The sequence below is a fragment of the Ambystoma mexicanum genome, chromosome 1p, assembly GCF_040938575.1.
Source record: "Ambystoma mexicanum isolate Mex_15411 chromosome 1p, UKY_AmexF1_1, whole genome shotgun sequence".
In the NCBI taxonomy this organism is placed as follows: Eukaryota; Metazoa; Chordata; class Amphibia; order Caudata; family Ambystomatidae; genus Ambystoma; species Ambystoma mexicanum.
The window spans coordinates 814,823,308-814,844,964 of record NC_090921.1 but is presented as its reverse complement, the minus strand read 5'-3'; the positions used below and the strand labels follow the sequence as shown (position 1 = coordinate 814,844,964).

At 49.4% G+C, this 21,657-nt stretch overlaps 1 protein-coding gene across 5 annotated transcripts in view; it reads right to left on the bottom strand.

Annotated features, from left to right (window-relative positions):
- Nucleotides 1-21,657, bottom strand: part of OTUD7B (OTU deubiquitinase 7B) — a 932,635-nt gene that overhangs the window by 695,599 nt on the left and 215,379 nt on the right. For all 5 annotated transcript variants that reach the window (XM_069652344.1, XM_069652353.1, XM_069652334.1 and 2 more), the window contains one exon: nucleotides 1,679-1,849. In XM_069652344.1, the coding sequence (XP_069508445.1) occupies nucleotides 1,679-1,849 (171 nt within the window). The remainder of the gene's footprint in view (nucleotides 1-1,678; nucleotides 1,850-21,657) is intronic.

Genomic DNA, 21,657 nt, shown 5'->3' with positions numbered 1-21,657 from the left:
TGCCATCGCTGAAGGCGCCCTCCGCTGCCATGGCCACCTGCCTGGCGTGGTGGGCCCAACGCTTCGTCGAACGGTCCTTAAGTGTCTTAGGTTTAAACCTACTACACGCTCTGCAGTTCGCTTCGGGGTGGTCCCTCGGCAAGCAGAGATTGCACGTGGTGTGCCTGTCGACCCAAGGGTATTTGGATTGCACTTGGGGCAGAATTGAAAAGGGGTACCCTCCATACGCACCTTGAGGCAGCGGGCTGGTAAGTGTAGGAAATGTATAAGGTGTACCTATATACCAAGAGTGTAGAGTATGTCCAACCCCCCACTCTCCCTACTTGCAGGGCCGAGGCCAGAGGCCTTCCAAGGCCCGGGCCGAGGCCACAAGCCTTCCGAGGCCCAAATCCGTCGTGCAGCAGCCGACGGTCGATTTCTTCTCCAAGCCGGCGTCGAGTGTCGAATTTCGACGTTGGGATGGGGAAAGACTGTAAATTAATCAATTTTTTAGCAAAAGTATGGCGAAGGACAGGGGACTCCGCAAAATGCTTCCAACCGGTATGGCGGAAAAAAACAATCTGAGGATCCTAGACGCGTGAGCGATCTCGGGTACAGTGGACGTCACACTAGGGATAGTATTACTGGCACGCCCTGTGTCGACGCCCATTTTCGAGTTTCGAAAAACAAACTAATACTCTGCAGCTTCCACTAGATGTCGGCCTATGCACAGCATGTGATCTAAGCAGATTCCACAAGCCTCAGAAATATATATATATATGTATATATATATATATATATATACATACACACAAAGCTCCCGAATTGTCATACATTTGGTTTATTGCTCAGGGGCTGTTACTCTACGCTTCCAACAAGCCATAAAACATCTATTATCATGCGATATACCTTCTGATCTCAAAGTGTTGCATATCTAAACGTTTCCAAGATAACTGGCGAATCCCATTCTGGCACTACTACAGAGATCCACACAGTATTGAAAACACAAATCACACAGTATTCACGTGTAAAAAGGATTTCAGTACATCTGCATAGGGATATAAAACTGCTGACAAGGCTGGTGAAAGATCAGAGTCAAACGAACAATCTATGGGAATGCCTATTGTAGTTGAGGGGAGCAAAAATAAATTCCTAAAAAGGAGGGCTAAAAATCTGCACTTGGCACTAGCCATTGGCTTTTGATAATTTACGCTTGGGGAGTAGAAAAGTCCATGCTGTGCATACGCCTAGAAGTGAGGCTGTCCTTGATATTTTAGGGCTGGCTAGTAGTTTGCAGCTTACATTTTTTACCCCAGCTAAAAGAGACTTTTGTTACAATAAGTACCCTTTACTAGGATGCACAAAAATGAGCTAATTAACTCGAAGCTCAACATTATATCCAAAACTTCAGCCTCCGTTTAGCACTCCCCAAATCTCATCACCCCAATTGTCTCTAAAACAAAACCTACACTTCAAAGGCCCTGTTTGAAAAAAGTAGAATTACCCTGCACCACAAATGTTTAGGTATATTGGCAGCTTTTGAAATCATATCAAAATGGCGGACAAAGCATTCACATTTTATGAATTGACTTTGCATGGTTATGAAAGACCATGCAAAAAGCCACATAGGAACAACATGCATTATATTGCGGTTATGGGTTGCATAACGGACAAACCAAGGATACAATGCAATACCTACCTTGGACAATATCATCCTGCCGCTGCAGTGCTGGTCTCACAGATCTTATGGCTTCTTTTTCGGGGAGTTTGAAGCTGCGTCCTTCGTTAAATGAATGTGGCAGGGATGCTGCATTCGCCTGTTTGAGCTGTTCAAAATCGATTCTGGCAGCACTCGGGTCCCAGTTTTTTCCTAATTTGAAACCAAACGTACAATTACAATGAATAGATACATTTTATGCTGGTTATTATAAGCATTGCTTCACAAGTCCCTGCTTTGAGTAGGAACACAGGAATATTTTTATCAAATTGTAATTGGAAATAAGAAGTGTTTTTGAAACAGAGACCAGTCAGAAAAATGGACCAATTTGGCACAGTGAGAGGCAGCGAACCTTGATTTAGAAAGGAGTCCTAGGTCCAATTATTAAACTCGTGCGCTAGACAGCAGAGCGCATGCACGAGAACCCATACACAATGACAGTTGTGGCGCTCTGTCCTCTCTTTATGGCTCGCACTAACTGAAATAGCGTAGCCATGTGATGCAAGGTGTGGCAAGAGAGGGAGGGAAGGGAAGTGCAGGCAAACGGGGAAGAGAGCACAAAGGGAACGAACGCAAGATACCGACCTCCCAAGTTAAAACGGTACTCTCGCCCTATGCGCTGCGCGGTCTCTAGCAGAAAATGAATAATGACGACACATCAAAAAGCTCTGCCTGGAGGGGTCTTATTTCAATTGAAGTTATAAAGTGACCTGTGAGTTAGACCAGACTATAATACCACAACATGTTTAAATAAGTGAACTATTTAGGTAAGCTGGACGTGAGACTACGCATTCAAAACTACAAGGTTCCGTAACCACCTCCCACATTATAATAGTGCAGTAAACGCCCATAATTGAGAGCAGATAAATCGTACATGGCTGTGTACACTGTTCGTAAAATAAGAGCCTGCTTCGCTGCTTTCATTTTGACCCACCCTTCAAAACAGAAATGACAGCTTGAAGTACAAGTACTACTGTGATGTAGAGTTTCAACTCACGGTAATCAGTGAAAATCATGGGGGGACAAGCGGGACAAATACCACCTCCCATAATTTTAGGTGGGGGGAATACAATGGCATTTACCCCCCCAGTTTGTGTCTCTCTGCATGTGCAGTGATGCGTGCAAACTTCAGACTCGGAAGTTTGCACGCAGTTCAGCTCAGCAGCAGCGCTGCGCCGGTTGTAAAGATTTGTGTAACAAGTTACAACAACAACAAGATGAACTCTCGCCCTGCGGTCACATGCCCAGCCAGGCCAGGCCCGGGGAACATACTGCTCGTGCCGAGTGCTCAGTGCACTGCTGCGCAGCCTCCTCCCTTCCAGAAGAAGCCACTAGCAGCAGGCAGCAACGCATGCTCGGCTCCTCCTGAGAGTCTGACTCTCCGAGCCGACAGACTGCTCCAGCGAGACGACGCCGAACCGAACTGGAGTCCGAGACTCGGCGAGAGAGAGAGAGAGAGAGACCTCACTTAGCTAACAACGTAAGTCAAAGTGGCCCCCCCTGTCTCTGGCTGGCCTTGCCAATGTTTGTATAGGGTGCCCTGAATGGGCACCTGTCTTGGCGTTGCGTTTTCCTGCATGGGGTGTGGTTGCCTGTCGCCATGTTTTTTTTTTTTAAACTTCTTTTTATTCATTTAGCGTGGCAGCAAAAAAGACAGGCGAACATCGCCAGACAGGTACAATACAGGAACAATAAGTACAGTGCAGGTAAAACATGGGTTACAACACAGATGTGTACAGCCGTTGGGCACCTTCATAACATAAACAACACGAAGTCCGGGAGCTATGGTGGAGGCGTGAGCCCCGGTCGGTGGGGAGAGGTGGCTAGAGGAGATGTGGCTGGCGTCACATTCAGATCTGACATATAAGATCGGAACCTGAGCCAGATATTCCTGGGCCTAGAGTGAGTGGGTTGTAGGAGAGACCAAGCTTCCTCCGAGTCCGAGGCCCACGTGACCGCTCTTAGCCACTGGGCGTGCGTGGGAGGCCAGGGGCGAAGCCAGCACAGCAGGATGGAGCGAACAGCCAGAAGCATGCAGAGGCCCGCTAGTTTTCTGGAGTTCCGGGGGAGGTCCGGGAGGTCGTGAAAGAGGCATACCACCGGGGAGGGATTGATGGGGTAGTCGAGTATGGCTGACACCCTCGAACAGACCCCTTCCCAAAACTGTGAAAGGCGAGGGCAGGACCAAACCATATGAATGTAATCAGCCGCATCGTGGCCGCACCTGGGGCAGCTAGAGGAGTGATCATTGGACATGTGGTGCAATCTGATCGGGGTATAGTGGAACCTATGTAGGATTTTAAACTGTATCAATTTGAATCGGGAGTTGAAGGACACCCTGTGTATGCGATCACATAAGTGCGCCCAACGCTCATCAGACATTTCAACACCCAGGTCCACCTCCCACGCCCGCCTCAGCTTAGTGAATTTTGGAATAGATCTGGATTGCAGCATAGTGTATAGTCTTGATATTTTACCTCTAGTGGGTGAGGGTGAGGTGAGCTCCTCAATGATAGGGTCATCCGGTGGTAGAGCCGGAAACGTCGAATAATTACGCTTAAGGGTCCTGCGAAGAGATGAATATTGGAGCCACACACTCCGGCCTCTTCTCAAGGACAATGGGAGGTCGGGCCACTCAACAAATATTCCCTGATCGAACACATCACGCAGCAACTCATATCCCAACTCAGCCCAGTGCTGGGCCATGGCCGATGGTACCCGTGGGACCCCAGGTAGGAAGTTCCATAGTGGGAGGTTTCCATGGAAGATGAGAGTTATGCCAAGCAATTTCCACGTTTTGGCTAGTGCCAGGGATGTGCAGGTAACTGGGCTCTGTGAGTCCAGCTCCCGAAGGGTGGGCTGTATCAACAGGGAGCGAATGTCGCGGTCGCAGACCGCAAGCTTCTCGAGTTTGACGTGTGGGGGGGGGTCAGTTGTGTCGAACCAGTAGGATGTATATTGAATTTGGGATACCAACCAGTATTTAAAGAAGTCAGGGGCGCTGAAGCCCCCGTGAGCCATGGGGGTAGATAAGGTGTCCAGTTTAAGGCGGACCGCGCCCGAGTGCCAGAGAAAGGAATTGACCGTGCGATTCAATTCCCGGAAGAAACCATCTCCCGGCCACAGGGGGATGTTAGCGAACTTGTAAAGTAACTGGGGTAACACCACCATTTTCAGTAGGCCATGTTGACATTACAGCACCTGTGATTGGCAGAGCAATATTCATTGCCCCGGGCCTGCTTTTCTAGAGCAGTGCTCACACAGCCGAAAAAGAATACACACAGAGCAATTGCAAGGTGCACCACCCATCGGTGGGTGCGCATTACCCCGTGCAGTTCTGCCAAGTCAGGGCGGGCGTCTGAATTGAGGCATGTGCAGGTCAGTGACATTCAACACTCACTGCGCCCAATACACAACATGTGAATTTATGTAAAGTTAATAAATTGGACAAAAAAAATATGTTTCATAGTGAATTTATCAAAAATTGACAATTTGTTAACAATTCACCGGAAGACATTTTGAAATTTCATTTTGTTTGGAAAGGCACTTCATAGAAGGCTCCATGTGGTACAGCCCACAACCGCTGGCCTCCCTTCAGACCCGCCGCACACACTGCAAGTGGTGTTAAATTTGGAGCCATTTTGCCTGGTGGTTCTCTAATCTTCCACTGCGAGTTGCACGCGTTGGAAAGGCTGGTGGATGAGAATGTAGATGTGTTGCTGCCTCTGCCAGCCCCACTTGTAGATAAAAGCGGGTACTGGGTGTGTGCCATGCATTCGGGACTGCAGCAGACACATGGCTGAATGGTTGTTTGCTGGAAAAGCTGCGTCTCTGAATCTAGGGGCACGCGCAGCTGCTATCGGGTGGGTCCGCTGTGTCCTTGCAGGATTTAAGTAAATAGGGCACGCTCTGGTTGCAGAAAAGGCCACCGCACCACTCTCACTGCAATCCGCGAATACCTTTCAGTGAGCTCTAGAGTATTGTTTGGGCACAGCGACCCCGCATATATGCGTGTTCTATTCTGCACATATCTGCGCACAGCCGCAACTCGTGTAACACTTTCACACTGGCCCAATCATACAAGAAACATACACACAAGCACCCTGAAGGCATACATTGATATCTGTCATGCAACAATCTCCACCCGCACCTACCTCGCGGTGGCGGTGCGCGGCTGGTCCGACCGACGTCGGAGGGGGCTGTGCCTGCCCTCGGGTCACTGCACCTGTCCGCGGGCCACTGTTGACTTCGACGGCTCGGTGCCGTGCTCTTCCGCCGGCATCACAGCATTCTTGGCGCCGGCGTGGATGGGGCAGCCATGGCGCTTGTGGTCCCGTTGGACCTTCCTTCCTCACGGCCGCTCACGTGACCACGTGCGTAGTGTTTACAAACTACGCTCGTGCATTGGTGACGTGATGCAGGCCCAGATCCAATCAGGGGCAAGCCAAGTTAGATCACATGACCCACATGACCAGGAAGTACGCCATAAAAGAAGCTCACGCGCCCATTCAAACGCTTCTCAGCTGTTCTTAACGGTGCTTGGCCATTTTTTGCTCCTTACCTGCTTTTTCTTGGATGCCAGAACTTTGGACCCGTTTTTCTTTACCTTGGAACTGATTTGGATTACCTTAACTGGATTTGTTAACCTAGGAGTGCTTGCTTACCCGGTAGTGACCTTTGGACTATTGAACTTGGACTGCTTTTTCTTGCCCCATTGGATTTGGTGACTTCCTTGCCTGGACTCTTACGAACCTCAGGATCAACTCCACGGATTGTTCTTTTTCTCTTCCTTCTTCATCTGTATCCGAGTACCATGAACCAAGTATTGTATTCCTCAGGTGGGCCCTGGTGGAGGTATTCCCATCTCATCTCATTACACTCGTGGGGGTGGGGGGGGGGGGAAGGGGGGCTTAACGTCTAGGTGTAGAGCCACATTGGTCTTCCCACGGGTAGGTACTTTAACATTCCTAAATTACATTGTCTTTAGTCAGTGCATTATTGCTCGTCTAACCTGGTGCTTTTCTTGCAGTCACCCGGGATCCGGTGATTCCGGTCCCCACCACCTGTGGTCTCAATAACCGGTCAGCGAGTTGTTTATACCACTCTGACTGGTGCTTGGGAAAGGAGGTATACCTAACTTCGTGGAGCTCAGATCTTGACAATAACCCCCCCGCACCTCCCCACCACCACCACCACCACCACCCCCAGCAGCAACGACGCACAGGATGCAGCGGCAACACATGCGAACAATGTTAATAGAACTAAAACCGAAACCCCCCCGACATTTTTCAGATGGAATTCCCTGCTCACCCCTGCAGGTGGGACAATAGAACTGCATCAACATGCACAGAGGGAGGAGGGGTGCAGGTCCTGGCCCCCTCTCTAATTCCGCTCTTGAAGATATGCAGATTATGCAGGAGGCATTTGAGAGAAGGTGTGTGTGTGCGTTCTGGCAGCATAGTGTACACAGCTGACCATAGCATGGACGTAATTTAGGGCTGGGGATGCCAGGGATCACAACTGCAAACCCCTGTGGTCTCCCTTGCTTTTTTTTTATTGAGGCTGTGGCCAGCAGCATGTGGCTCTTTGTTGTGGAGTGGCTGGTTTTCCGATAGCTATAGCAGTAAGCTAGCTCAGTGGGTTGAGCGCTGGCTGCTGTAATGTTGTGCGATTTGCAGGTTTGACTCCCAGCAAGGTCAACTCATCCTTTCATCCTGCTGAGGTTGATGAATGAGTACCCACACAGGTTGGGTGATATTGTATGTAGGTTTGTTCTATGTAAAGCGCTTATCCGTAAGTGCTATATAATAACACATCATTATCATTTGGCCTTGAACGCCTTCTTGCATTCACAGTAATTTGGAAATATGGCCCTACACGCGCTGATATTAACGATACATACGGTGTCCTTTCTTGTATGAAATGTATATCTCATTACACTGATATTGTAACCATACTTTTCGTAGTGTACTCAGAAACAACGCTTGCTGTTTTGGCAAGGGGTGAAAGGTCGTGTTCCATCGCTTCCTGTGATGTCACTTCGGGGTAGGGGCAAGTTATCCATCACTGATTCCAATGCTAACTGAGAAGATGCTCTGACAACATCATTAACACATATAGCCAAATCCACTTCATGTTACCAGGCCTTTATTTGCAAATACAGTCCTTTCTGCGTCTCTGGCAATCTTTGCACTTGTGCAAGTGCCATTTTGCATGGCATCGGCATTTGGGCAAACATTGCCCTAGTGCAAAAAACCTTGGAGTGCATGTTACACCAGTGCAAAGGGTACCCTACTGCTGATACGATCCCTAGTCACACTAGTAAGCACTCCAGGTGTAAAAAGTAAGGCATTGAAATTATAGGTGCTTGCACTAGGGCACTCTTAGCACTTGCGCACATATCTTGGGAACATTGCACTTGGGCTGCTGCAAAGTTTCTGTAATTCGGCCCCAGGTTTACTAGGATTCTGTACGAGCTGAACATATGGCAGCCCTCCATCCAGTGTGTACCCATGGGGAATGCAATGTCTTGCTAACGGTCGCGTTTCGTCTTTAGATATCGGTTTTTGTTGCAGTGGGTGGTCGCCCTCGTTCTTGCCTGGTTTCCTCATGGATGGTTTCTGACACAGCTATAGTAGGCAGGAGAGAACCAATCACGACCACTCAATGCACAATCAGACACTTCCACCTTTGTAATTTTGGAGGGGCAATCTGCGTGTTGTATGCCTGCTTCCTTCCGCATTACAGATTATACATCCACCCGAGGAAAGCTAGCCGGTCCACAATTCAAAAGCATGCAGTGAGTGGTCTGCACGTTGTGACCGTGTGTGTTCCTGTTTAATGGTTGACGGTGTGCAGGTATCCTACTGACCCATCGGTTTGTTTTTGTATCATACGTTTGACCTCCTGATTTAGATCTCCTGAATGTGCACTTTACTATCTGTGTTACTTATCGAGTTCTTTGACAAAAAAAAGCAAAGTCCCAAGGTGTCCCCTGTCCCCCCCCCCCAGATTTTATGGGTCTCCTACGCCCCTGGTGAATATTACTCATTTTTTGCCATCAAACCTTAGGACCACATCACAACGGCCTGCAAAGCCCTCAACAAGCTTATCTAGTTGTGATGCACACATTCTAGTCAGGGCACAAGGGCATCTCCCTCACTAGTCTTTCTTACCTTGCTCCCAGTATCTCTGGCTGGTACACTGCCAGAAGATCCCTCTGATCAGTGTCACTTTACCTGCTAACCACCCCCAAATTCAGGAAAAAGACCCAGAGACCAAACAAACTTAGACAACATCAGTTAAGAAGCCTCCCATCTCAGAAATAAAAAAAACTGGTCTTCAGCAATAATTCTTGACCGCCCCCTATACCGCCCATCAAGATCTTTGACCAATCCCTATTCCAAATGGACCCAACCCAGTTAGTCCACTTTTCTCTAGGTCTCCTTCGCAACCCCATCCCTTTTGGCACTTGCACGCTTTTCCCCTTCCCTAGTATCTCTATACTTTTCCCTCCCCTCTCTGCCCCCAACTGCCGGGACAGAATTGTACGATTGGACTGAAAAAAAAGGTCAGACCGAACAAAAAGTCTGAAAAATGCTACCACCAAAGGTTCGAACACCAAAAGTTCGAACCTTTGGTGGTAGCATTGTAGGCAAGTATTAAAAAAAATAAAATAAATAAAAATAAAAGAAAAAATGGGGTTTCCCCCCGCAACACCCCACTTAATATACTGTGTGGTATAGTGAGCGGGGTGTTGCGGGGGACACCCCTGCAGCGCCCCAAAAATAAAAAAATACAAAATAAAAGTCAAAAAGGACCCTAAGGCACCGGTTCCCGATCATTGAAGTGGTAGGGAACTGGTGCCGCAGGGAGACAGCGTGAAGGAAAGGTAAGTAGGATAGGGGTATGTTGGGGGGTGGGAGTGTGTTATGGGTGTGGGTGGGGGTGTGTCATGGGTGTGTTGTGGGTGGGGGTTTGTAGATGCGTGTTCGCATGGGAAATGTGCAAACCTTTCGTGGTTTGCACATTTCTCATGCAAACTTTTCCGTCGCTGACTTTTCCGCGATGGAAAAATCACGCAGATCCGCCGGGACACACATCTAGGAATATGTTGTTTGTGTTGTGATAAGATGCAAAATGCTACCTTTTTCAATTACTCTCGCCCACTTAACCCTTCCACATTGGGATAAGCCAAACCAAACCTGTGCTTTTAGTGACATCATCCTCCCCCACCTTTCCCCAACTGCTTGTACTTGCCAGTGCTTTGAAGCTGCGCTGTGGCAATAATTTGGTCCTTTGCAAAATAATCAAATAATAAAGAAGGTATATTGAGAGATGTACATGTGAAAAGATGGCAGCACGATTCTACCATAAAATGGCTGCTCTTACAAAACGATCACATAACATTGAGGGGAAGTCCATCAGTATTTGTGCATTGATAGTGCAGGCTGTACACATGAGTGTCACAGTTGGCACAAGAATCACTCCAACTCTGAGGAGGTTCAAGAGTTTTTATTGAAGGTTTGATGGGGCCCTAGGGCTGTTCCCCTCTCTCATCTGATAATGAACTCCCCCCCCCCCCAACGGCAGATCTTCTTAAACCCCAAGTTACTGCTACTGAAGGCGGACCCCATGGTCTACAATGCTGGCTTATGCGAAAGATGATCAACAACAAACGCTGGCGGTCTAAACTCCCTAAGGCACACCCTATCCATTTTGTGATCTATAAGGATGTGGGATGGTACCTTACAAACACTCTGTGTGATTAAGGTTTCTTCTAACACACCCACTCTCGCCTCTCTGTTCTCTACTTTTTCTTCATCTCCACTCCATTTCACTCCCACCACTCTTCTGGCCCTCCTAGGTTTACAATTCTCCTAGATCCTACCTCTCCACCCTTTGATGTCACTCAGACCTCCTACCACTACTGCTCCTACCACTCCCTCCTCCTCCACACCACCACTACTACTACTACTACTTCTCCCCTTGTCCAAACTATTCAATCACTCGCCTTTCACTCTTACAATCGCTTCACAATCAATCCTTACACTACCTTTCATACACACAAACATTCACAGAACAACTCACTCCTTAGCCAATACCTAACCAGTTCAATAAATCACTTCCACACTTCGCCACTCCTTCCTTCCTTGCTCCTGTTGGTCTCTTGGTTGTCCTCTGACCACACCAAAAAAACACTATTCCTGCCCCCTGCTTAAATCCTCCTCCCAACGCCGAGATTAGGTAACTCTAGCCACGTCTTCCCCACCAGGGGCATGTAGGTTTAACAAAAAGTCATAAGTAGGGGACCGAGCCATGGCCACTTTCTCCACACAGGCTCCATGTACAGACAATGGCAGCCTGAGACAGCCAATGTTCAGGTCGGTATTTCGGGACCCACTTCCATGGGGTCCTTCACCCTTACTGGTCCCCAGTGGTCTAGGGGCCATTTTGGGTGCTGTGTGAACTTGTTTGTGTGGCTCGGGAGCCTGGCGAGGTTTGCAGCGTTGCTGCCGTGTTGGAAGCGGTTTGTCTCCCTCAGACACAGCTGGCTGCAGCTCTTCTGCCTTGTAGTAGAATCGCTTTTGGATGCTCTCGCTCCCTCGTTAGTTTTGCTCGACTCTCCAGTCTTCTTGTTCAGGCACGATGTTTTGACAAAGACATTGTGAGCAATGTGTTGAAGTATGGCCTGAGTATAGAGCAGTCTGCACAGAAACCTTTCAGCACAAGGGGGTGGCAGGTATTGGGGCCATCTGCAGCGACCATGCAACTCGGGAGTAGGACAGGCCTTGGGTCTCTCCCTGGTAGGCCTCCCATCACCAGCTGAAAGGAGTTCTTGCCCTCCCCCTCCCACTCGACAAGGCCAGAGTGGCCTTGTCACATGAGGAAGAAAAATGTGTCAAACGCAGTAACTGCTGACAAGTCTTTTTAAAATGTTTAATTCTTTGATTGTATTTTAAGAAACAAAACAGTAACAGCTTAATGAGAATACAGAAATTCCATTGATAAAAATAACATCAAGCCCCCCCTCGCCCCACAGTGGCCCCACCACCATAGTTTGACAGAATATCTACGCCACCTCTCCCATCTTTTTATTTTTTTTATTTTGTTAGATTTGTGTTGGTTTTACAAAACCTTTACAAAACGACATAAAAGTATGACAAAAAAATAACAAAACATTAAACAATTAGACTGCACTGTAGCACCAACACATAGCAATGTTTGTAGTCCGTTTCCTAGGAGAAAAGGAATAAAAATAAAAATAAATAAAAGAAAATAAAACAATCCTAACTTGCGATGTTTCTAGTTGCTAAATGTGCTGTCTTTCAGTTCTTCACTCTAAAAGTCGTATTTTTATAAGTCAATGATCAAAATAGATAAAAAATAATCTAATAGATGAATCTGCATTGTTTTAACAGTTCAACTACAGAAAGGGATTCGTGACCGCAGATGATTCTATATTCCAGAAAAGATCAGAAATCAATCCTTCACTTCTTAGGGTTTGGTTTGAGGGAGTCGCACATGTTTTACATAGTTTGTGTGAGTCTTCCTCTTGCCTTTCGATGTACTAGCACTTCCCCCGACAGGTAGAAGATTCAATTTTGTTCTTAAGAAATTATTTCTTACCTGACTGTCCGGACATTTTATCAAATATTTTGCTAGGGACCCCAGCTTTTTATCCACAGATTGGAAGGTGTTGGGCAAGGTCGCATTTCTAAACTTTGCGATTGTTTTAATCCAGTCTCCTCTCTCACCAACAGTTTTAACTTTCTGGGGGTTATTGATTAATGTCTCACGGTTTAGATACGCCACCTCTCCTATCCCTTCCTTACTTCCCGTCAGGTCTCAGCCTGCCTGCTCACCCAGAGTAGCTCTCAGATCATCAAGGTTTTCTGCCGATCTGGAAAGAAATGGCTCTGAAAGGAGCCCCATATCTCTCTGGGTTTAGTGTTTGCTAGCAGTGTACCCATGTAGTCCGTTTCCATGTCAGGGCAGTATGCAATATCCTGCATCTAGTTACTCAGCCACTGTGGAGGGCCCCTCACCCAGGTCATCGCGATACAACATTTGGCCAGGACAAGGTGCCTTCCTTTGAGGCATCTTAGGTACCCCGGATTTCCCTTGTGTGGCCCAAGAGCGCTACCCAGGGAGGACAGCTCCACCAGCTCTTTCACTACTTTTTAGATCGTCTTGAAGATCCCAGACCAAAAGTCAGCTACTGAGGCACATTCCGAAGCTAAGTGTAATAAAAGTGGCCGGTGTTTGTGCACACTCGTCCATTACATCAGGGTAGAATTTGTGCAGGCCTGCTTGTGTGTGGTATGTCTGATGTAGGTATTTCTCCCAGAACCCCCTTGTCAATTTGCATATTTAAGTAACTTTGGGTCTCACCCTAAGTTACTAGGGGAATCCAGACGTGGACCCCTTGCTCACTATTCTTAGAGAGGCACAGCTCCTCCCTACTGATGAGGTCCAACCAGACCGAAACACGTGTCTGGGGATGCTGTTGGTACTCTTGTTCGGAGGAGAATTGCCTATCATTTCGGTGCTGGACTGCCCCAGGGCAGGACAAAGACTAATATGTTTGGGATATTTCTTCTCTGTGAAAGATAGTGAGGTAAAGACTCTGGGTAAGTCCCTCGTAACCAGGACTAATGTCTGGCAGAGGGCCTCCCAGGACCCCCCCCTTGTCAATTTGCGTATTTAAAGTGCAGTAGTTTAAACAGACAATTGAAGGAAACTTGTCTGGTCTGTGTGCATACCTCGTCCGGTATCAGCTGCCCCCGGGAGGCTTCCCACTTACAGTGTGCATCCTCTGACCATACCACCCATTTCTCTAATAATTTGGCATACAGATGCGACGTCAGTCTACCCTCACACTCCGATTCTATTGTGTAATGTAACAGTTGCCTGGTATCCAGTTGAGCCAGGAACTCCGTGAACAACTCCCTCACCATATTTTGGGTTCAAAAATAGAGGAACAGATCAAGCTCGGAAACTCTCCCCAGCTCCTTAATCATATCAAGAGATAAGAAGTGACCATATCAGAATAAATCCTGAAACTTAGATAGGCCCAGTCTACCCATGCATTGCACACATTCTTTCGCCCATCAGGGGAAACACCGGAATGTGGGTAGTGGGCAGCAAAGGTGAGTACATAGGAGCCAAGTCCATTATATATGTTTTTTTGTTTTTTTAGTATTTATTATGTGTGCCAGACCCGAGGGTATCAGGGCGCAGGCAAAGAAGTCATACTGCTTGGTACATAGGTTATGTTAGTTACAAGGTAATAGCAAACATCAAATCTAGGAATAATTGGTTGATAAATGCGAACAGTCCTACCACAGGTGGTGGTAGGAAAAATATACACAATAGGCAATATAGGCAATCACTATCTCGAAGAAATGTGCAGATATTTACACATGTGGTGGAGTTCTTCAATATAGTTCAATATACAGTTATTTAGACATGTGGTCTACATCTATAAGTTTATTTGTCAGCATTCTCTAGAAGCCATATAATCAGGTTTTGTCTGAATTTAGTGAAGGTTTGGTCCATTCTAAGTGTAGTAGGTAGTGATTCCCACAGTTGAGCTGCTTTGACTCGGAAACTGGTGCCCCCAACGGTAGATAGTTTAAAGCGAGGCACCTGAAGGCAGTTAGAGTTCACTCGTCTTGTAGGTCTAGTAGAGGTTTTTCTAGAGAATCTTTCTATTAGATATCGTGGTGCTTTGCTGTTTAGGCTCTTGTGGATGAGGGAAGCTATTTTTAGTTTAATTTTCTCAAGTATAGATAGCCACCTGTATTTCGTTCTTGTTTCAGAAATATGCTCTTTCTTAGAAATACTAAGTGCAGCTCTAAGGGCATTGTTTTGAAGTATCTGAATTTTATTAGTGATATATTTATTTGGTCCAATGTATAGGGCATTTCAGTAGTCTAGTCGAGATAAAATTAGAGCTCTAGCTAGAGTCATACAGCTGTTAGATGAGAGGAAGGGTTTGCCAGCTCTAATTAGTTTGCATGTGTAAGCTGTCGAGTAGGGAGGTTATCTGTTTGGTAAATGTTAGGGTGGAGTCTAAGTAAAAACCTAATGTTTTTACTTCCTTGGCGACCTTGATAAGGTTCCCATCAATGATGAATGATGAGTAGTTTGTGCAAGTCTGGTAAGAAGAGATGTGGATCCCAGAATGAGAAGCTCTGTTTTGTCGTCGTTCAGACAGAGGACATGCCTGGCCATCCATGTCTGAACAATGCTGTAAAAAAAATTCTATTCACCAATGCTAAATCCTTGCAGTAATCCCCGGTAACTGGAAGGAGGATCTGAGTATCATCTGCATAGTTAGTGTAGGTGATGCCCAGATGGTCCAACTCATCAAACAGGGGCTTAGTGAATATATTATACAGGGTTGGAGAAACACATGAGCCCTGGGGCACCCCGCAGGTGATGGGGATGGGGTTCGCGGATGCAGAGAGCGAGAAGACCCTCACGGATCGGTCGCTGAGGAAAGATTGTATCCATGCTATAGCTTCGCTAGAGAAGTGGGCAGCTGAATCCAGGTGGCTACATAAGATGTTGTGATCCACCAAGTCGAAAGCCGCTGACAGGTCTAGGAGGAGTCGTCGTGCCAACTTTCCATTGTCTCTTAGTTTGTCTATTTGTGCTTTAAGATCAACGAGAGCCGTTTCTGTGCTGTGTAGTTGCCGGAAAACAGATTGACGAGAGCCTAGGAGTTGGTTAAGTTCCAAGAAGTTCTGGATTTGGATGTATGCTACCTTGTCTAAGATTTTCCATAAGAATGGCACCGTGGTGATGGGCCTGTAGTTAGTTGGTATGGAGGGGTCTAGTGTTTGTTTTTTTTTTTTAAACCTTTTTATTATTTTCACCGTAATACATACAAATGAACTGTGAACCAATTCGAACAACCCCTTCCCTCCCTCCCCCAGTCCACAGCATCCTCCGGGCCCCCCCCCCATACGTCCTTTTCCCACCCCTTAACCATATATATCCAGCAGTTTGAGTCTTTGAGGACACCATTGTTCCCCAAATTCCCCTCTCAAATAGGCCAGAGTGTCTCCCCACTCCCCTGAGAAGTTCTCCAACTTATTATCGACTGCATACGCAGCCCATTCCATCGAGACAATGTCCCACATTTTCCTCAGCCAATCTTGTTCTGTCGGGATCGAGGGAGACTTCCACCTCTGTGCGATAAGGGCCATCGCTGCCAGTGTAGAGATCACTCTCGCTTTAGGATGACCTAGCGCCTCCCCTCTTTCCCCCTGACCACCCCTACCCGAAAGTACCTCCCGGGGATCATAGCGATCGCCCGCCCCCAGATACTGGGAGTGGGCCCGTGCAAGATCATTCCAGAACGGTTGGAGCTTCGGACAATCCCACCATATGTGTGCCGCAGTACCTTCCCCCCCGCACCCTCTCCAGCATTCCCCCGAAGTAGCCGGATAGATATCGTGCAAGCGGGCCGGGGTGTAATGCCAACCGTATATGTACTTGTACCATGCTTCTTGTAGCTGCACGCTTTTGCCAGTTTCGGGATCTGTCTCCACAGCCTCTCCCATCCCTCGGGCCCTAAACTGACTCCCGATTGTTGTTCCCAGGTCTTCATATACGCCCAAGAAGGGTGCGAGCCGATTAGCTCTAGCTGCCTATAAAGGTCGGATATTAACCCCTTAGATCCATCGGGAGTAAGAAGGAATTGAGTCAGATCCCGGGTCGCAGCCTTTCTTATCTCTGTAGACATGACCCAGTGCCTGATCTGGAAATATCGGTGTCTCTCCCGCTCTCCTATCCCAAATTCCCGCCTACATTCCTCAAACGATTTAATTCCTACCCCGCTGAACATGTCCCTCAGGGTGCTACAACCCCCATACTCCTAGTTCCAAAACGCCCCTTCCTCTAGTCCTGGGGCAAAGTCACCATTTTTAAAGATCGGGGTAAACGGAGAGGGGAGGGATTCCTCTCCTAACCACTGCCCTATCCCAATTATCCACTACACCCTTCGTGATTGCGCTTAGGTAAAGGTGGGGTGGTCTCAACCCTCGTGGGAGCCACAACACCTCTCCCAAATGGCGCCGAGCAAAAGCTCTATCCAATTTTACCCAGTGTTAAAGATATTCCGCCGAGAACCACTCCTTGATGACTCTAAGCTGCGTGGCCTCGTAATAGCGACGAAAATCGGGGAAAGCCAGCCCCCCTCAGCCCTAGAGGCCGTTAGTAAGCGTTTGGACAGGCGCGGCCTCCTGCCCTCCCAGACAAAGTGCTTGACCGCCCGATCCAATTTTTTAAAAAAGGTTTCTGGGACCGGTAGGGGAATAGCCTGGAATATAAAAGACTGGGAAGAGTAACCATTTTTACAACCGCCCCCCGCCCCAACCAAGAAATCTTCCGGGCCCCCCCCCCCATTTCCTCAAATCCTTTTTGATTGCCCCCAATATGGGCTAGTAGTTTGCCCTAACCCAACCCGATAGCGAGGGCGTTATCTGAACCCCCAAGTAACGAAGCCCAGCCGGACTCCACTTAAACGGAGAGAGTGATCTCCCTCCCCCAAAGACAGGTTCAATAGTTCGGACTTCTGCAGGTTGACGCGCAGCCCAGACACCTCCCCAAATTTGGCAAGTAGTTCTATGCTGGCCTTAATGGACCCCTTAGGATTTGTTAACAAGAGTAAAATATTGTCCACAAACGCTGCTACCTTATGCTGGCCCCCCCGAACGGAATCCCTCTAATATCATCCGCCTCTCTTATTGCCTGGAGAAGCAGTTCTATATATATTGCATAAAGCAATGGGGAGAGGGGACACCCCTGTTTTGTCCCCCGCCGTAACCAGAATGACCTAGTCATCTACCATTCACCAAGATTCGCGAGGTGGGATTTCTATAGTTGGCAGCGACCAAGTCTATAAACCCCGACCCTAGGCCCATTCTCACCATCACCTGGAATAAAAACAACCACTCCACCTGATCGAACGCTTTTTCTGCATCAAGCGCCAACAGGATCGCCGGAGTGTTTGTTTTACAGGATTTCTCCAACAAATGGGCCACCCTCCTGATGTTGTCGGAAGTTCGTCTTCCCAGCACGAATCCTACCTGGTCCTGGTGAATAAGGGAAGGCAAATGCTTTTCCAGGCGTCTCGCTAATATCTTAGTGAACATTTTGGCCTCGGTATTAAGAGCAATCGGGTGGTAGGAGGTGCAGTCCTCCGGGTCTTTCCCCATTTTATGGATATGGGAGATTTTGGATTCCTCCATAGTGGGGGTGATCCCGCCTTCACTGCGAAATGTGTTGAAAAGTTCTGTTAGACGCGGGACCAGCTGGGGAGAATACATTTTGTAGAAAGAGGCTGGGAAGCCATCGGGTCCAGGGGCCTTATTGAGTGGAAGGGATGCGATAACGGAGCGCACTTCGTCCTCGGAAATGGGACGGCCCAGCTCTTCACCCTCTTCCTCAGATAGGCGCGGGGCCTGCGACGAGTATAGCGCCTCATAGAATCCCACTAGCCTCTCCCGAATCTCCTCAGCCCTCGTGAGCCTCCTACCTTCAGCATTTTTGATTGCCGAAATGACCTTCTGCTACTTCTGCCCCCTCAGAAGGCGGGCCAAAAGGGGACCCGTTTTGTTAGCCTTGGCGTAGAATCCCTGTCGAACTCTCAACATAGCGCCTTCCGCTAGTTTAGTTCTTAGGATCCCCAACTGTCCCTCCACCAGCCTGTACTCCCTATAGGTCTTTCTCGTGGGGTTTTCCTGTACCCGTGCTCTGGCCTCCTCAACCTCCCTTTCCAACTGAGCCTCCAACCCCCTCAATTGCCTGTTTCGCTCCGCCTTCATAGCGATGAGCTCCCCTCTTATGGTCGCCTTGAAGGCGTCCCACCTCGTACTCTGCCTGGTGTCTGAACCCTTGTTTCTCACAAAGAAATCCTGGATCCTGTCCCTTATTTCCTCCCTCAACACGTGATCCCTCAAGAGTTTCCCCGGGAACTTCCACCCCCAGACCCCTGGCCGCCGTCCTCCGAGATGCATGGTCATCTGCACTACCTTATGGTCAGCTATCCCCAATGGGCCCACCTCCACAGCCTCCACTTTACCCAGCAAGCTAGCAGATACCCAAATGTAATCAATACGCGACTGGGTTTTGTGGACGTCAGACACCCCTCCTCACCCCCCTGAGAGCTCGCCAAACATCTCTTAATCCGGCCTCCTCCCATCTCGCCTTTAATTGGGGAGACGCCACCGCGCCACCTCCCGCATTTCCCCGCCGCGATCTGTCCCACACTCTATCCCAGACAAGGTTGAAGTCTCCCATCAATATCACTTGCCCTCTCGCGAAGTCCTCCAGGGTATTCAAAGTTTCCCGCAGGAATTGATCCTGACCTGTGTTGGGGCCATACACTGAAGTGATGGTATAACACACGCCCTGTATCTCTCCCCTAACCAACATATACCTCCCGTCCCTGTCCCTAGGAATATCCTGGGGTCTAAAGTTGATGCCCCTCCTGAAGGCCAGGGCCACCCCCCCTTTTTTGTTGGGCCTGATGCAAACAGTAGTTGCGGAAAGTCTTTCAAACGCAGGCGGCCCTAGTCTTGTCGGCGCAGGTGGGTCTCCTGCAATGCCAACACATCTGGTTTATGGGTTCTGGTGAATTGCTCCAATTTTTTCCGTTTGAGGGGGGGAATTCAGCCCCCTCACATTATGTGTTAGCCACCTGAAAGCACCGGAAAGGTCTCTGTCCCCTTCCTCCACTTGGCGCTCACCTGATCCGGAAAGCGCCCTTCAGCACTCCTCTCCACTTCTCCCGCAACGGGCACAGGAGACTGCCCTTCCCTTCTCCCCTCCTCATCCCTGCCCCGCTGTTCTCCCAGACTCGTCCCCGCTCAAACAACACTGGGGTTACCTCCCCCGTCTCCCTCCCCACCCTGCAACCCCAACCTAGGGTGAGTCCGTCCCCTCCCACCTCCCCCCTACCTCCCCTCCCCAACCTTCACGGACAATTCTGCCCTTATTTGCCCCAAGATGGTCTGATCACCACTAACCGCCTCTGCTCCCCCTCCCTTTCCATTGAAAGCTTACGAGGCCCACCACCCCTGTCACTCCTATCGTTAAGGCCCCCCCCCTGCGCTCCCCCCTCCATCTCCCCGGTCATCCCTGAGAGTCGTGACTGAGCTCCCTTCTGAGGTCGTTTTCTTTTTTCCCCCACTGTAGACCATTTCTAAGGCTTCGACCCAGGCCTTGGGTCGCCTGCATGGGGGGAGCCCCGGTCTGGGACACTCTCCAGGTCGACCTGCAGAAGCTCGGCTCCTTCCTGTACCGTTGTGATGCGCTTTAACATTCCCTCCCACTCAAACACCAGGCCGAACGGAAAGGTCCAATCGTATCTAATGCCTTTATCGCCGAGTACCTTCAGGAAGGGACCCATCAGTTTCCTTTTCACTAATGTGCTGTTCGCCAAATCCTGATAAAGCGCTATTTGCCGGCCATGGTATGTTATCGGTTCCCTCTGGCGCGCTTTCTGAAGGACTGCCTCTTTCTGGGCGTACCTGGCAAAGGCCGCCACGACATCCCTTGGCCTTGGCGCGGTCCCTTTCGGAGCCCTACCCACCCTGTGAACCCGGTCGAGCTCGACCTGTTCCGGGGAGTCTATTCCCAAAATGTCCGCAAAGATAGCCTGGGTCACTCCTTTTAGGTCCTTGTCTGCAACCGATTCCGGCAACAGCTTCACCCTTATGTTAATCCTACGAGACCCATTTTCCAAATCTTCAACCTGTGCCTCCAGGTTCCGGGTGGCGACATCTAATCTTTCGATAGCCTCACTATTGGCGGTGGTATCTTTATCAACGTCCTGTAAACCCTTCTCCAGCAGATCGGTTCTTTCACCCAACTGTCCCATTTCTTGCCAGATCTCTCCTAGAGCCTCATTCAAATCCACTCATGAGCTGAAATTGGTCCTGGAACGTTCTAGCGAGGTTGGTCTGCAAATTGTGTATCTCGCTCAAGAAGTCCCGTTTTGACATCAGAGCGGACGCCCGCTCAGCCTCCGATTGAGTGGGGACCACTGCCCCCTCTTGGTCATTTTTCGTCCCTGCTCCAGTGTCCTGCGGGGCCCATAAAGAGCGAAGGGAGCCAGACATCTCGCTCGTGCCCAGGTGGGCATGTCCACTTTTACCCTTCACTTTTGTAGTCATGCCCCCTGCACTCACTCTACTGCCTCCTTGGCCTCTGTCTCTGGATGCGCCCGCGGAGGGCCCCCACCGTAGGGGTCGGGTCTCTTGTATCCCGGCGGTTCCTTTTCTCGCTAAGGTTGCCCTCTAGTCTTCACTGCCCCACTGGGGTCCACCACTCAATTCTTTCCACTCCAGGTCTGGCCTCTCAGGTGGTCAAAAAAGAAGCTGCCTGCTTCCAGAATTCCAAGAGTCTCTGTATCTCTGTGCAGCTTGCTGGTAGAAATCCGAGGGGCACCCCCCCTGCAGAGCCAGCTCAGGGGGTGCCCTGACGGGCCCAAGGGCGTCTTCCCCCCTGGCGGGGCAGCGGCCACCAGCTCTCCACCCCCCTCCCCTGGGGGAGCCGTAAATGGCCTCACTCACCGCCCTCTGTCGACTTCTTCCTTCCCCTCCTCAGCGCCGCCGAGGCCGGGGACCGTTCTTTCCTGAATAGCCGGGGGTTGGGCCCGGGCTCCCACTCCACAGAATTCTCGCCGGGGTCCCCCCAAGGATCCGCAGGGAACAGCGTGCGGGACCGATAGCCCCTCCGCCAGCAGGGCCGTCCCGCGGGTTCTGCTTCGCCGTCCTCCGAGGCCCCGGACAGGGACAGCACAGTGGCGCAGCACCAGCTCTTCCACGGCCGCTCCGCGGCTCCCACGATCGTACTCCTCAGCCGTCGGCTATTCCCTCGGGCTTGCCGCCTTCACAGGGCCAGCCCCCCGCAAGTCTCATGCCGGGGAGGGGGCCGCCCCG